Source organism: Pungitius pungitius, chromosome 11 (assembly GCF_949316345.1).
Source record: "Pungitius pungitius chromosome 11, fPunPun2.1, whole genome shotgun sequence".
Classification (NCBI taxonomy): Eukaryota; Metazoa; Chordata; class Actinopteri; order Perciformes; family Gasterosteidae; genus Pungitius; species Pungitius pungitius.
This window is the reverse complement of record NC_084910.1, coordinates 10,336,874-10,351,662: the sequence shown is the minus strand read 5'-3', so window position 1 is coordinate 10,351,662 and position 14,789 is coordinate 10,336,874. Positions and strand designations below refer to the sequence as shown.

The 14,789-nt window shown below is 43.2% G+C and overlaps 1 protein-coding gene across 7 annotated transcripts in view; it reads left to right on the top strand.

The window, feature by feature from the left end:
- The window catches only part of ptprub (protein tyrosine phosphatase receptor type Ub), a 132,564-nt gene that overhangs the window by 25,203 nt on the left and 92,572 nt on the right, over positions 1-14,789 (top strand). For 4 of the 7 annotated variants that reach the window (XM_037453273.2, XM_037453272.2, XM_037453270.2 and 1 more), the window contains exon 2: positions 13,687-13,818. In XM_037453273.2, the coding sequence (XP_037309170.2) occupies positions 13,687-13,818 (132 nt within the window). The remainder of the gene's footprint in view (positions 1-13,686; positions 13,819-14,789) is intronic. The other 3 variants (XM_037453274.2, XM_037453271.2, XM_037453268.2) reach the window with 1 other exon arrangement.

The window sequence follows — 14,789 nt, the reverse complement described above, 5'->3', positions numbered from 1 at the left end:
CATCCAGAAAGTCTGATTCCCTGAGAATGCAGCGATAGTGTGCACAGCCCGTATTCCTTTGGCCAGCAGACATGAAAAATGAATCCCCTGCTCACCAACTCTCAGTGTTCATCTAGCAGCAGAATGTCTTAAATATGCAGATTCCTTCAACATTTTTAAGTTCTCATCAGCAGCAGAATATCAGGATTTCTCAAAGCACTTGAGTGTGAAGCGGGCATTGCTTCAAAGGCCTACAGGGACCATTCCCTGTGTTCTTGTAGTGTTTTCATGTTGAATTAGATTTTTAGTAGAAAGGTCTGACAATCTGCTGAGTTTTAAAGTTATCAAGTGGAATGCCTCGTACGCGCATTTCAATATTATCTATCAACACAGATAAAGGAAGTGGCCAAGTAATTTCATCTCCAGCCTCGCACCCCTTCAAAGAAAGAGCGCCGCTGCCGTCATTCAGGGTCGGCGGTACGCTCCCACTTTCACAGTCCAATAAAAACATGGATGCCTGCTGTCGCTGCAGTGCAAACATGGCCACGAATTTCCGTCCGAATTTATTGGGTTGTGCTGCGTTGTGTTCCCCCTTTTTTTATAGTCTTCCACTCCTCCGCGGCTCACACAGGTCACAGTGATTGAAGCTGCAGAGCGATTTCTGGAATTACGTCTTCTTTGGAAAAAGAGGGAGAGAGAGAGAGAGAAAGAAAGAGAGAGAGGACACTGATTAGCAGAAAGAGAAGCGGACGAAAGGCCGTCTGTGGCCTCTGAGTGGCTCGGCAGAAGGATCTGCTTCAGTGAGTGCAGACGCTCTAAAGCTACAGAGATGCTTCTCTGGAGCCCGTTCTTCAACCTCATCTCCCTCACAATGAGCCAATAGTTTAATTAGCTATATGACAGCGAGATGTAAGCGGCCTTCATTCTGTCTGCCCCCCCCCCTCCCACTGGTTGGCCCAGGTCCAATAGAGAGTGCTTCTCCTCATGATCTTTCTCTCGTTCCACTCTCTCGTTTTCACGTTAGCGATCCCTCTCCATTATCACCTTGGCACCAATGCTATTCCACTTGGCATATTCGTAGGTAGGTCTTTTCTTTTTAAAGAGCATGTTGCTTTTTTTCCTTAATAATACAAATGTAAATGAGATATTGAGATATGGTTATTTGTTAAAACTGGTATTTTCCACTCAGAGAGCTTTGATTCTTTGCCTTCAAAGTGCTGAAACTGAGGCACGGCTAATTACATCAAACAAAGCTTTTTGTTCCTGCCATCTTCACTCGCCGAGCATGGCTGGAAAATGGTTTTGTCCTCGTCTCCCACCCAGCTCTCTGCACCTTAATCCCTCCCTTCTCCTCACATGGTGCCTACGGCACACAGTCACTGATTAGTCCTCAAGAGACCCGGGGAAACGATCGAACTCGCTCTTTTATTACGTCTGAAAACATAAATCGTGACCTAAAAACCAGCCGTGGCTTCTACGTCATCTGGTGTTTCTCCTGTCTGGAACTCATCATGACCGAAAATGTCCAACCGCAGAATGAGGTGGAGTATCGATGTGCTGGTAGGTTGCTGGACTTGGCTCTGATTTTTACACATTCCACGTCGGCTGAACTAACAAACTTTCAGTCTTTCAGTCTGGATCTTTCAGACTGAACTAATAACAGCTGCCAGCCACAAACTCAAGTCGTGACATTTATCAGAACCCTCTTGGACCTGAGGTCAGTTTAATCACTTCCTTGCTTCACTCCTCAAGCATAGAGCGAGGAATACGAGTGAACTGAGTGCCATGATGGTTAGGCTGGCACTTTTAGGTTTATTTGATGCCCGTTGTTGCTGTGTCTCGTCAGACTGAGTGTGAAAGCACATCCTCATGTGTGATCGCTGCATGTCTATTCCCATTTCTCTACTCGTCCATTTTTCTTTGAGTGACGGCCTGTCTGTGCCGTGTCTCTGCAGCAGCAGCAGCAGCTTATAATGCATTTATAAAGGAATGCTTACAGACAGGAACACACGTGCATAGATAAGCACACACTGGACTGACCACTTGGCTCTGGCCACGGGGAGATTGATGCAAAACACCACGCGACTGGGCAGGTGGCAGCTGCACCAGGAAGTAAGCCCACAGCAGGCCAAAGAAACATGCTCAAAGGAGCTGCCCGGATGCTAGGAGATCAGGTGGACGTTGACGGCTCGCTGGGTGGCGGCCCAGAAAGGGGCAGAGAAGCAGTCTAGATGCTGGAAGGAGAGGAGGAAACTGCTCAAAGGTGATTAAGCGCGTCGCCTTACTTGAATTTGACTTTTCTTTGCCTTTCGATCCATTTTCCATCCCATTCAATCCTCGTTGACGTCGTTGTCCGGTTAGCGTTGCTGTTTGGGAGTCAATGTACAGTCACTGAGTGCACAGAGCCATCTGGAGGACCAGTTGTCTGTGTTTACAGGAAGTCAAGGCGGTGCCTCACTGTGAGCTCAAACAAACATAATCGGTGTGTGTAAGTAAAGTCTTCTTTCCTTTCGACCGTCTCCTTCAGCAACCTCACAGCTTTGCGGCCATTTTCTGCGTCAATGAATTGTGATGCAATTCATAGTGGGATTTTTAGATCAATATATTATATATATATATATAATAAACACGCCTTTTTTTGTTTTTGTTGTGTCAATGATTCTGGGTAAAATGATCGCACCCTAATATTTCATTAGTGTTTTCATGCACCTGCTTATTTATGACTTGGGGCGATCCCCCCCCCGTCTCTGTGCACCAGCAGCACCGGTGTCTTTAAGGTTCTCAACTCATAATCCCATTAAATGTCCTGTCCAATAAAAGGTTGAACTGTTTTTTGCCTTTTTTTCTTACATATTTCCCTTTTCTGACTCATTTAATTGCCTCCCCACGAACTTTAATTTGTATTGATGCCAAAGTTGTGATGAATTATTTAATTTCACAGAGAAATACTTTTCAGAAAAGAAAAAAAATCTGTAAATCAATTTAAATATGCACATGTTTTGGAGAAACAAGGCCAAACTTCAGCCTCACTGTTAAGCTGCTAATCCAACAATTAAAAACCTTGGCCGGTTTAGTTGAAAAATTTGCTTGTTAATGCTGATTTTTCTAATTGACTAATTATTCTAAAACGTCACATGCAAATGAAATTGGGTGTTATAGGGCTCGACACAGCATGTAGAACTATATTAAAGAATATTCCTCAAAGTGTGCTCAAGGGTGCCCATAGTGTTTAGGTGATAAATAGAGAACAACTTGTTCTTTAATGCTCACAGTGCAACATTTTTAAAACCAGCAAAAAAGGTCACGGGTCTCAGTTGAGTAAACTAGTTCCAGGAAAGGGATTAATTACCCAGAAAAAAATTGTATCCTTACTGAGGCCTGATGTAGAAAGAAGTCAAAGAAAGAGCATGTTTTACGCTGCACAGGCACTAATGGGTTTTGAAGGGCAACGAGAGAACCAAAATACTCACTGGAATCCTCCCTTCTCCCTGTTGTCATATGATCCTCTAATGTTGTGCAATTGTGAAGACAGCCGTTCGCTGCCTTTGTGTTGGTGGAATTGACAGGCAACAGAGCAGCGTGGCTGCTTAGGGGTTTGTGGTTTTTGTTGACAGACCCCAGTTTAATTTGCCGGCGAGTTGGGACGCTCCAGGCTAGCGGTAGATTAGGATGCACGGTCCAAGGGAATCGGCCCAGCGGGGCGGGAGTTGCAGGGAATTGACTGAGGTCAGTCAGAATCGGATATAAGAGTATTTGTACCCAAAATAATCATTGACATTACATTTAGACACTGCTCATGAGTGTTGTCCCTTTTGCTTTTATGGTGGCGATCAATAGAAAGCACACAAGAAAGAGCCGTCTCTGAAAGTGTCTCTTGATTCTCGAGCTGGGACCGCTCAGCCAAAGAATGAATGAAATATTTATTCAAACTGCTCAGTTGGTACAACAACACATGGAAAATGTTAACACAGGAAGTGTTAACTGGTGAATATTTACAAGTCAACGCTCTTCAGTTATGCATATCCTTCACTGTGATCCTTCAGCCGAGGAGCTGGAGTTCTCATCTAAGCACGCTAGTGACTATTACATTTAAGATTAAATATGAGTTTTGTTTGACTCATCATAATTACCATTTAGGCACATTTGAATGCATCATAGTTAGATAGAGAATGTAATTTAAAATAATGTGATTCATAATGCTAAAATGGATTATGAACCATTACCAACACAAGTCATAATGTATTATTATCCCAATTAAAGATATCTATTACTTTACACGTGAGGTGTGTCATAGTGTATTTATGTCTTTTATCTCTGCTAAAACTTTCCTGTGACATTTTTTTTTTGTGCAAATATTTTGGGAACGGTCTTTCCATCAAAGTAATGTCTCTATTCAACAGAATCCTGAATTTTTTTCTGACCATAAGTTAAAAATCCTAAACATTCGGTTTATATGTGACCAGACACAGGAGACTCTTCTTGCTTTTAAAATACATGATCAGTGGATTATCACCACAACAGCTGAATGATTTTCTGTGGATTTACTGAGAAATTAATAATTTCCGTTCAAGGTTAAACCCAAAGAGATGAACTCATCAATAAATCAACAGATCTCTTAAACAATCTCTGAAAGATCTCTTAAAGCGCTGAATCAAAACAAGGCAGTTTGTGGTTCATTTTGTAAAACTCATTACATGGTCACAATATTTCATATTTCATTAGAGCTCCCTCACTGCATTTTATCTGTCTAGCTAAGAGACTTATAGTCCTTCACTGTAGTCAGGGACCCCTATTCGGCTGCATTGTGATTATTTATTTGCTTTTTGCCTGCTTTTGCAAATTAGTTATTTCCTATTTCTCTCAAATCTAAAATAGTATTCACGATAGGCACTAGAGCCTTCAATAAAAAGATATAAAATACAGGAGAGATGTCCTTATGCTAATTAGACTGATTTGTAATTTGGCCCTTTGCTGTCACAATGCGCTTGTCTTTTGTCTTCTGAGGAAGTGAAGAGAAATGCAAAGTGAAAAATGAATGCACAGCAATCTAAGATTAATCTGAAAAGACTCAGAATAGACCAACGATTTGAAATGGGAAAAAAAGTATGATAATAAGCTCCTTATCGGCAATGTGAACTGAGAGTGATTCTACTATAGGAGGAAAGATACCCACAGGACCAGGGAAGTAGAATAATTGATGTTTTTTTTCTCTGCGAAGGAGAATAAGAAGACAACGAGCTCGGATTGCCTTTGTCTTAACAGCCTTGTTTTCCCTCAGAATAGCACAGAAAGGGAGCAGTAATATTTTTGACTCTTTGACTGTTCTAGTGACATCCGAGATACTTTTATCATCAACCCTCCACCGGGGATGAAATACTGTACCAGCTCTTTAAAGCAAAATTAATTTCTAAGATGAATTGTGGCTGACTGGTATCTTAGGATTCAGTGCGAGTCTTTCACCAGATGATGAAAAAGGAAATGTGCTTGAACAATGTGGCTTTCCTACATTTGAATTACTGTATGGAAATGATAGGGGGAGGGTTATGTATCCTTTGCCTTTTGCTGAAGCAGGGTAGAGCCAATTCCCTTTGGAGTTTGAGAAACAGAATAGACAGATTCATCTTTTTGTTTAATTAGCCGGGACATTACACAATACCTACGTTATACCAGTTATTGCTTAAAGCTCATTTTTATCTGTGGTCCCTGGTTATATATATATACAGTATATATCTGTTATTTCTCACCAGCCTAAAGTATCTGCTTCAGTTTATCAGTTAGTAGTTACATTTGTTAGTTGTTAAATGTGTCAAATGTGTGTTTCTACTGCATCAATTTGTTATACTCTTTAAGGGTTTATATATTTCCACTGATTCAACCCACGATGATTGCACAATAATCAAAGTGTCAAGTAATAATGAGATTATTGAGGAAAAAGAATGATTGATCAAATCATGAAGCAGAAAAGAATCATCTTTTCAGATACTTTGTCACCGTGTCACTAATTTAACAGTGGAATATCATTTTATTGAGGAGATATTGAGGAAAAGTTGATTTCTTCCAAGTAAAGGAGTAAGTCAAAAAATATAAACAATGCTGGAGGGGCATTTTTTCCTTTCAAAGAAAGTGAGAGGTTCAGTAATTCAAGGTTTATAAATTCAATGTTCATTATCTTTTTACTGTACCATCACCTCATGTCTACTGTACTTGTTCACCTTCTTCAACCCTTTCTCTCCTCAATCTGTTTATTGGCCCTCTCTGTGTGACCAGGCCCATCCAGCTACCCGGGTTGAGTTATTAATGCCCGCGGAGGCCCAGAAATGATTTCATTGCGTATTCAGGTGTGGGGATGGATGGCTCCCTAAAGCAGCCAAGGGAGTGCTGGGGAGGAGAGCCTCCGTAGTGAATAAATATACCTGTCTCCTACTGATGTATCGGACCACACGCCATGCAAATCAGCCACTCTCCTCCCACTACCTCCAGCATCACTCACCCGTCCCCACCTGGACCCCCTCAGTCGTCACGGAGTCGGGGGGCGGGGCCGCGGAAGTAGAGGCGCTGTCTGTCTGTCTGTCTGAGGACTGTTTTTCGCGGCTTCGCTTTAGGTTCCCATTTGCTGATGACGACATACACGCGGCGAGCATCCGACGCCTCATCATCACGTCGCGTTTCCCGGGTGACTTCGCAGGTTCTGGCTGCCAGATAGTTCGGGGCAGAGGCTGCTTTGACACTGAGCCTGAGGTTGTGAGATGGTTTCTTGGAGCGCACGCATTGGCTTCTACTGTTTTCGTTGCGAATGGGAGACTGAGATTTAAGTCTTCTGCTGTGATTCTTCTGGCTTCCTCTTCTGGCTTGTTGGTTTCCGTTCCTCAGACGTGGTTTACTAATCTTTGTACCTTATTTCATGCCACCATGAAGGACTCTGCCGACAACAACCGATTTGCTAGAAAATACTTTTTAAAGTGGACAGATTATCTGCAGATCATGGCAGTGTACGGTGTGGGTTGTTCTGGCTCCGGACAAAAGAACGTGACAACAGGGTGAAGAGTTCAAAATGGGTTTTTATTTTTCCCGTTCGCAGTATAACGCGCCGGTTGGACCCGCCATCGGATTATAGTGAGCCGCCTGGAAAATCATTTTCCGGCGACTTTTCGGCACCAGCAACTGGGTGTTTTCCTGCCCCGTCCGAGGGTCACGACTCACTCTATACAGTCTGTCCCTAATCAATGAGAAGTGCGGGTACGACTGTGCTGCCTCAGGGCGCACCAAATGACCATCAATTCTTATCACTTGGTCGTAGGCTGAGCGTAGAGTATCGTCACGAGACTGCTCGAGTGGAAAATCTTCCATGGAGCGAAACTCGGGAACTGCCGGCGTCTCCACGGGAGGCTCCGCCGGTTCCCCCTCTCCCCCGGCGGCGTTGGACGACCTCGCGTCACCGCTGAGCACAGCACAAATACCGCATGTCCCTGTCGGTCGTGAACGCACCCCTGCAGCCTGTCCCATTAGCGTGTTAAATCCCTCCCAATCCGTTCCCAAAATTACGGGGTGCGTCAGGTGGGAGCTAACCGAGACCTTTATCCTATATTTTTTCCCCTTGAACCTAAGTTCTACGGACACTATGGGATACTCGTGAATGTCCCCGTGCACACACCTAATTTTCACCCGCGACGCTTCCACCAATGCCCCAGCCCGAACCAGGCTCTGGTGTATCACGGACTGCGAACAGCCCGAATCCACCATCGCCTGGCGTATACCCCCCTGGATTCTTACCGGAACGCGGTACGTCGCTCCCGGGCCGGGGGAGGGTGATGGGGCGCCGGCAACCCGGATCACCTGCCCCACCTCCATCAGCGGGCACTCCCTCCGCAGGTGGCCGGGCTGCCCGCACTCCCAGCACTCTTGCCCTGGCGTTTGAGAACCTCCGGGTGGGTCAGGAAGGGTGCCGGGGCTTGCTGCGGTTGGGGGGTCCGGTGTAGGGCCATTGGCGCCCGGCGTGGGGCCGGTATGGGCCACCCCGCGGCCGGCTGCTGGCCCCCTCCCCGTGGCGCTGCTGCTCCTCGGGTCGAAGGCGGCGCGCCCGCTGGGGTGCACCACCAGGTGGTCCTTGGCCGTCATACGGTGCAAGGTCAGGCTCGCCATCGCTGTCGGGCCCGGTGGTGGTTGAACGGGTCCTGACCGCGCCACCAACTGCTCCAGCGCCTGGGCCTGCCTCCCCACCTGGGCCTGGAGTGCCCCCAGGAACTGCCGGTTTGCCTCCGCTTGGTCTCGTTGGATTGCCGCCAGCTCCCCGATCATCTGGCCCAGTGCGAGCGCTGGTTGGGCCGGCATTGCCTGCTGTCCCTCGTCCGCCAGGTTGGGCGCCACTGTACGGTGTGGGTTGTTCTGGCTCCGGACAAAGGAACGTGACAACAGGGTGAAGAGTTCAAAATGGGTTTTTATTTTTCTGTTCGCAGTATAACGCGCCGGCGTTCCGCTCGCTCGTTCGCACACACACCTCCTCGCTCGCCTCACTGTTCAAATAGGGAGGAGAGGACACACACACACGTCAATTACCGCCAGCTGATTGCAAGGCGTTCTCACCTGGCACTGCTCACTGAGCCACTCCCCCTCTCTCCCACACCTGCAGCCGAGCTGAAACCGCGCCCGCCACCACAGGCAGATAATGTGTATATTCCTTTATGTTTACTGCAGAATATAGGGTTGGATCAACAGTGCGAGACTAAGAAATAAAAGTGTATTTTTCCTATTACCATGGGGGCCTATGCTGTAATATCACCGGTTTTATGGCAATCTTTCTAATCAATGAACAGGAATGATTTATGGTAATATTGTGTTTTTACATAGTTTTGCATTAATGTGACAAAGCTTCTGTTTTTGGTATTTAATATCCCGAATTAGCCAAACCAAACATATGCCGTTCATTCTCTATCCGTAAACATCTTCTCAATTGAATTATTTGAACGTTGTGAATTAAAATGTCATAGTGTGTAATGGAGGATTTTATCAATGTTGCCCACCACATGTTGCATGTAATTTTCAAATAAATTCCATCCCTAGGGCCCAGACCCAAATTATTTCCTAATAAGATGTTTTGTAATACATTTCATCACTTGAAAAAACTTAAAACAGTTTCCTCACATACGTTTTTTTCACTATCTCCATTGGGCTTATTGTTTTTTTGAGCAAGTACTAATAAAACAAGTATTGCCCTATAGGCTGGACTATTTTATTCTGCTCTCTGTACTTAATCTGTTGGAACCCAGTGAAAAGATTAACTGCAGATTTTTAGATCAAAGTATGGCTTTCTGTATTTAATGATAGATTATTTATTTTCTTTGAAATATGAGGAAATAAGAGTGTACACTTGGTAATTGCACTTGATAACAGTCAACACATTCACCATGGAGATGGTCTTGACTTTGGCTTTCATTTAAATACATCCAAACCTGCGACTTCTTTTATATCACACACTTCCTATTATTCTGTGTTTGATTTATTCCATCGAAAGGAATAGGAATAGTAATACCTTAAATAAGCTTCGGCCAGCGTCCCTCTGCTTAAAACATATGCAAATAAAGGGGATAAGCAGAGACTCTTACACCATTCACTGTGCATAGCTGAAATTCCAATTACATAGCAAGTCAAGAGATTATACAAGTAAACAGAGATACCAAATCTCACATGAAGGCCTACATTGACAATAGCAACTGATATGTACAGAGAAAAGTCTTTATTAACTGTGCATATAAAACTATAGGGAACATTTATGTATCCCTTAGAAATGTGGAAGCAAATTGTATTGTCTTGTATGTCAAAGAGAAATCAAAGTGAAGCTACGGCATCCATCCTCTGACAATGTGGCTCATCACCTCCACTGTGTAAGCCGGAAGTTAAATTCGGTTTACTATAGTCAGTTGTTGTGTATTCATTTATTTATGGAGTGATAAGGTCACTGTAAACACTGAGCATTTAAACCAAAAACAAAACAAAACCCCCCAAAAATGACAAAAATCTGATTATCTGGAATTGTTAAATCCTCCCTCATCCTCTCTAGACCCTTCTCATCACGCCGACTCCTGCTCTCAGGTATCCCTGCGAACAGTGCATGGATGTAATGCCATGCAGGGCACGTGCGCAGTCTGATTTAGTCATCCTGCTGAGCACCTCGAACAATGTTTACCGCTGCATCCTTGAAACTAGCTCACTTCCTGGCTTGTTAGAAACAATTAATTAATCACATCTCCTGTTTTGCTTCCAAGAAAAGGCACAGCATGATGAGCAACTTGTTGAAGTCCTGCCTTACATATTAAAAACGATTGCAGTCTTGGCAAGTAGACCAAGCACATGGGCAGTCTCAAAAGCATTTGAACTATATGGGCTTTCTAAGTTATATCAGCTAACAGCAGATATTTACAGTTGGCTCTTAGTTAACTATGGAACCTGTCACCCTCAGCCATAAAAACGTGGCAGTGTCTGACTTTGCACTGGTCCTTGCACTAAATTATGCTGTAATTCAGGGAAAAAATGGCCACTGGCAATCCCCACACACATGGGTCCGTCAGGAGGAGCTGAGAAGGGAGTGTGTTTTGTCATAGTAGATTAGCCGGATCCCTCCCAGTGTGCTGAGAGGAGACGCCATTCCAGGGCAGCGCTGGCCCTGCGTCCCAGCTTCCTTCATCTGGATGATGAGTCTCTTGTAGGGAGGAGTTTGCAGGCTTCATTTACCGTAGCAGTGGGGAATAATATAGTGCCAGCATTTGGATGTGTCAGGTCCAATATCTCCGGCTGTTCTATTAGAAATAGACCCCAGTGTGGGACAATTAACCCCTGGCCTCAGCGGCAGATCTGTGCAGTAACCGCCTGGCACGGGGCGATAAATCAAACCCAGAGGGAGAAACCTACACTCGCTCCCCTGCTGGTTGGCTGCTACGATCACCCAACGGACTGAGCTTACCCGATGGCGGATAGGCTCCGGCGTTATCGTATAATCAATGTAGGTGCAAGCATAATGTAAAAGGTTGGCTGTAGTCAAGGGCACCCTGAGTGTGTTAGGGCTGCAGTGAATACCCTATCTGGAGAACATCTAATGATACAAATATTTTAGTATTTCATACAGCTTTCTGTATTCTAACCGACTCAAAAAGTACCCTGCAAGATTGTCTCTATAAATTGTCATTTATACAACAAACTCAATCTGACCAGTTTGCATGGTTATTCCTGAGGATGTTGAGAATTCCTTGCATGCACTCACTTAGAGCAACTCTCCGGTGAAACCAATGGTAAATAAGGTCTTGGTTTATAATTGCAAAACCATCTTTTAAGGACTGACACGTTTATGTGCAGAAACACCAGTTCAATCATTGATTGGCCATTTAAGACGCAGCATTTTACTACTCTTGGTACTTTATTTCAAGGCACCATGAAGGAATAGTGGTCTATTTGCCAATATAGACTTCTTTTAAGCGGACATGCAGCAGTCGAGTAATTCTGTGTATATTTGATAAGATAGAGGTTTCGCTTTAATACTTCTGCAATTATTCAACAGGATTGATTTATGGTAATATTGTATCAAATAGTTGTTGCACCAATATGAGGAAACATCTGTATTTGTCAGGTATTCCATATGCTGTGTTTGATAGAAGGTTAACTGGTTTGAATCTGTAAGTCAAATATAAATATAACCTCACCTTTTTGTGATGGAGTCAGTCAGTCAATCATTAATTTAAATGCAGAGAAGCACGAGTAGAATTCTTTGCTTTTGTCTTGTTAACACAACATTTGAATCCGGATCCTACCACCCACCTCGACCACACCAGAAGTGAATGTTGGGCAGAAAGATTCACACTATTTTTTAAACCATTTGTCCGCTTGGTGATTTGCCCGCTGCGAGATGGCTGATTCATAACCAAAGCAACACTGAAAGGAAAATGGGACAACAGCTTGGTTTAACCTTGATGCATTTTCAATACCAACCAGAATCAGTTTGAAACATGGAGTCAAAGAGTATATCTAATACCAAAGTTGGCCTCAAATGTTTGCTTTTGATTTGCTCTTCTTGAAGGAGATATTTTCTCTGCTACATAAGTAAACTGGGATACTTTATTTCTATATTCTTATAGCAGTATCTTTTTAAAGGACCGCTTTAAAAACTAATTCACAAAAAATGGCATTATATTAATCTTTTTTTTAACTAAAAAACATTATTCTATTTAGAAGAAAATATGAAATACAAAATGCCAAAAATACAAAAGGCACCAAGCTGTATCATAGCCTTAAATGCGTCATCTATTTTCATTTGGCCCAAAACATGGAAAACAATGACCGTAAGCTGGGACTGTCGTGCACAAAAAGAGAATTATGAATTGTCATTAAAGTTTATCAGGAGTTTTTTTCTGCGCCCTGTCACATTGAGCCCATTTGTACAATGGCCGATTAGAGAAAAGAATGAGCAGCAATAAAGCTGCCGACCACATGGGTCACCTTCAGGAGCTTCTCGTGGTTATGCCTCTCATTAGCATGGCGCATCATGTGCTGTCCTACTCCAATCGTTACTGACACAGGATCTGGTGGCTGCGTCGTTCAAACTGCCCGCTGTTAAGACTGTAATTCTCACGCCGATGGATTAATGTGAAATATGGCAGGAGAAGCCGAACTGGAGAACATTATTCAGGACCCAAAGACCATTAAAGCCATAGCTATTAAATCTAAATTTGAAAAAATTAGCTTTTTGGCGCGTGGAATAGCAGATTGTGAGGTATTATGAGAATCACTACATTCCCCAGGGTGGCTGCTTTGCCCAAATAGTATTACTATTTGTATGGCTTTGTGTATGAGCTTTGGGATATGTATTCTATTTTGTGAATGCTTTATGAGATGGGTTATTTTCTCCTCAACTGCACGGACAAATATGGATTTTGCCAGGTGCTTTTGTTCCTTTTGTCTTAAGTAATTATTACTCATTACTTGATTTCGTGTTGGTCTGAGAGCACAGGTGGACACCTGGTTTTAATAAAACTAGGACAGGAGTTATTCGTTATTGATTATTCAAACTCATTCTTTACATTCATTTTAAGCTTAAAGAGTGTAATGTTTGTCTTGGTGATGGCCGTATGAACTACTAGTTAATTAGCCAGTGAGTACACGCAGGGTACTGTGATAATCTATAGCAATATACGTATCATAATAACCCTGGTGCAGCATTCACTACCAGACCTGAGTAGTTACTTATCGTCGGCCTTGCATCGCATGGTTGAAATGTTCCCATCGTTGGTAACCGCAGGTCATTGCTTTAGTCCCAAGCTGCAGTGAGGTGGTCAGTGGGGCTGCAGGACAATAGATCAAGTGCACATTCAGTGTGGAACTAATATGTCTTGGTTGTTTGACTTTAATGCCGCTTCATAAGAAGAGGAGGTTTAAAGAAAATCAGAAGATAAAGAACCAAAGCTCTATTATATTTTAAGTAATTTTGAGTGTTGCCATAATTGTGATAATTGATTTAATATTTTTTTTGCATGAACATTCTTGGTGTTAAAGCAGTTCTGGGACTGATAGCCAGACAAAACCAGCAATTTCAATGAAAATGTATTTATTTATGTCAATAATGTGTCCTGTTCATCTTTGAGGTAAAGTCAGTTTTTCTAAATCTGAAAAAACATCCTGTTTCTTTTATTGATGGCCCGTTGCTTTCATTTTCCTCTTTATTTTCAGCAGCTGGCTGCACGTTTGAAGAGGATTCAGACCCCAGTCTGTGTGACTTTACCCAGGGGGAGGAGGATGACTTTGACTGGCTGCTGTTCCGGACGTACAGTTCCCCGTATGCCAGCCCCGACCTCCTGCGAGGTGAGTGCTGCTCCCTTCCACAGTTCTGCAGATTGGTCAGAGCAGATCAGGCCCTCGGCTCACTATAAATCTGAAACACATTATGTCCATGGGGCACAAAACTAGGCAGCTCTTCACATATGCCAGCAGTTAGTTTGTTACTTTGGTTTCTTATTATACTGTCTGAGGAGTGAAATGACTTGTTGATGCGCCCAAAGTTTTCCTGCATGCAAATTGGCCTTTGCAGATGTCCAGCGTCCATTATGCTGCGGCTTTAATGAAGCCCCCAATTTCCTCTAACCCCAAGGATAATTTTATGTTAACCAGCCTCACAGGACTAATAGAAACTAGCATTTCTCTGCCATCACGCTCTCTACTGGCGGTTTCCAGAGGGAGATGGCATGCATAGTTTATAAGGCGCTCCTCTATCTCTGCATTAACAAATACCTACAGGGATCTAACAAAGACAAGAGTGCTGTTTCAGCTTCTCAGCAGAAATATCAATGGCTGCAACGGCTTCTCTGCTGAAACTACTTCTTCTGTGGAAACATGCGTCCCTAGGGGGTATATAACCAATTACGCAATCTATGATATGGTAATGAAAATTCAACCAATTTATGACGTGACAAAACATCCATTTTAAAGAGAGAGAAAGAGCTTGCATGTTCAGTCGCGGCAATCATTTTACAAGTTTGGAGAAAAGGAGTGACATTTGATGTGGCAGACATATAGATAGAGAAGCTAAGACGTGCAGATGTATAGATGACAATCAGACACTTCAGACCATATTAAAAAACTGGAAATAATTGTAGGCCTCCGGAAATACTACACCATTATAAATGGTGTTATTTTTAAATGCTGCATTATGATTTTGATTTATAGGACAAAAAATGTGTTCATTTCCACCCACTTTTCAACAAAATAGAATAGTGAACTTGATAAATCCTAAATTGAATCCGGAAATCGTAAAACCCACATCCACAGCATCATTT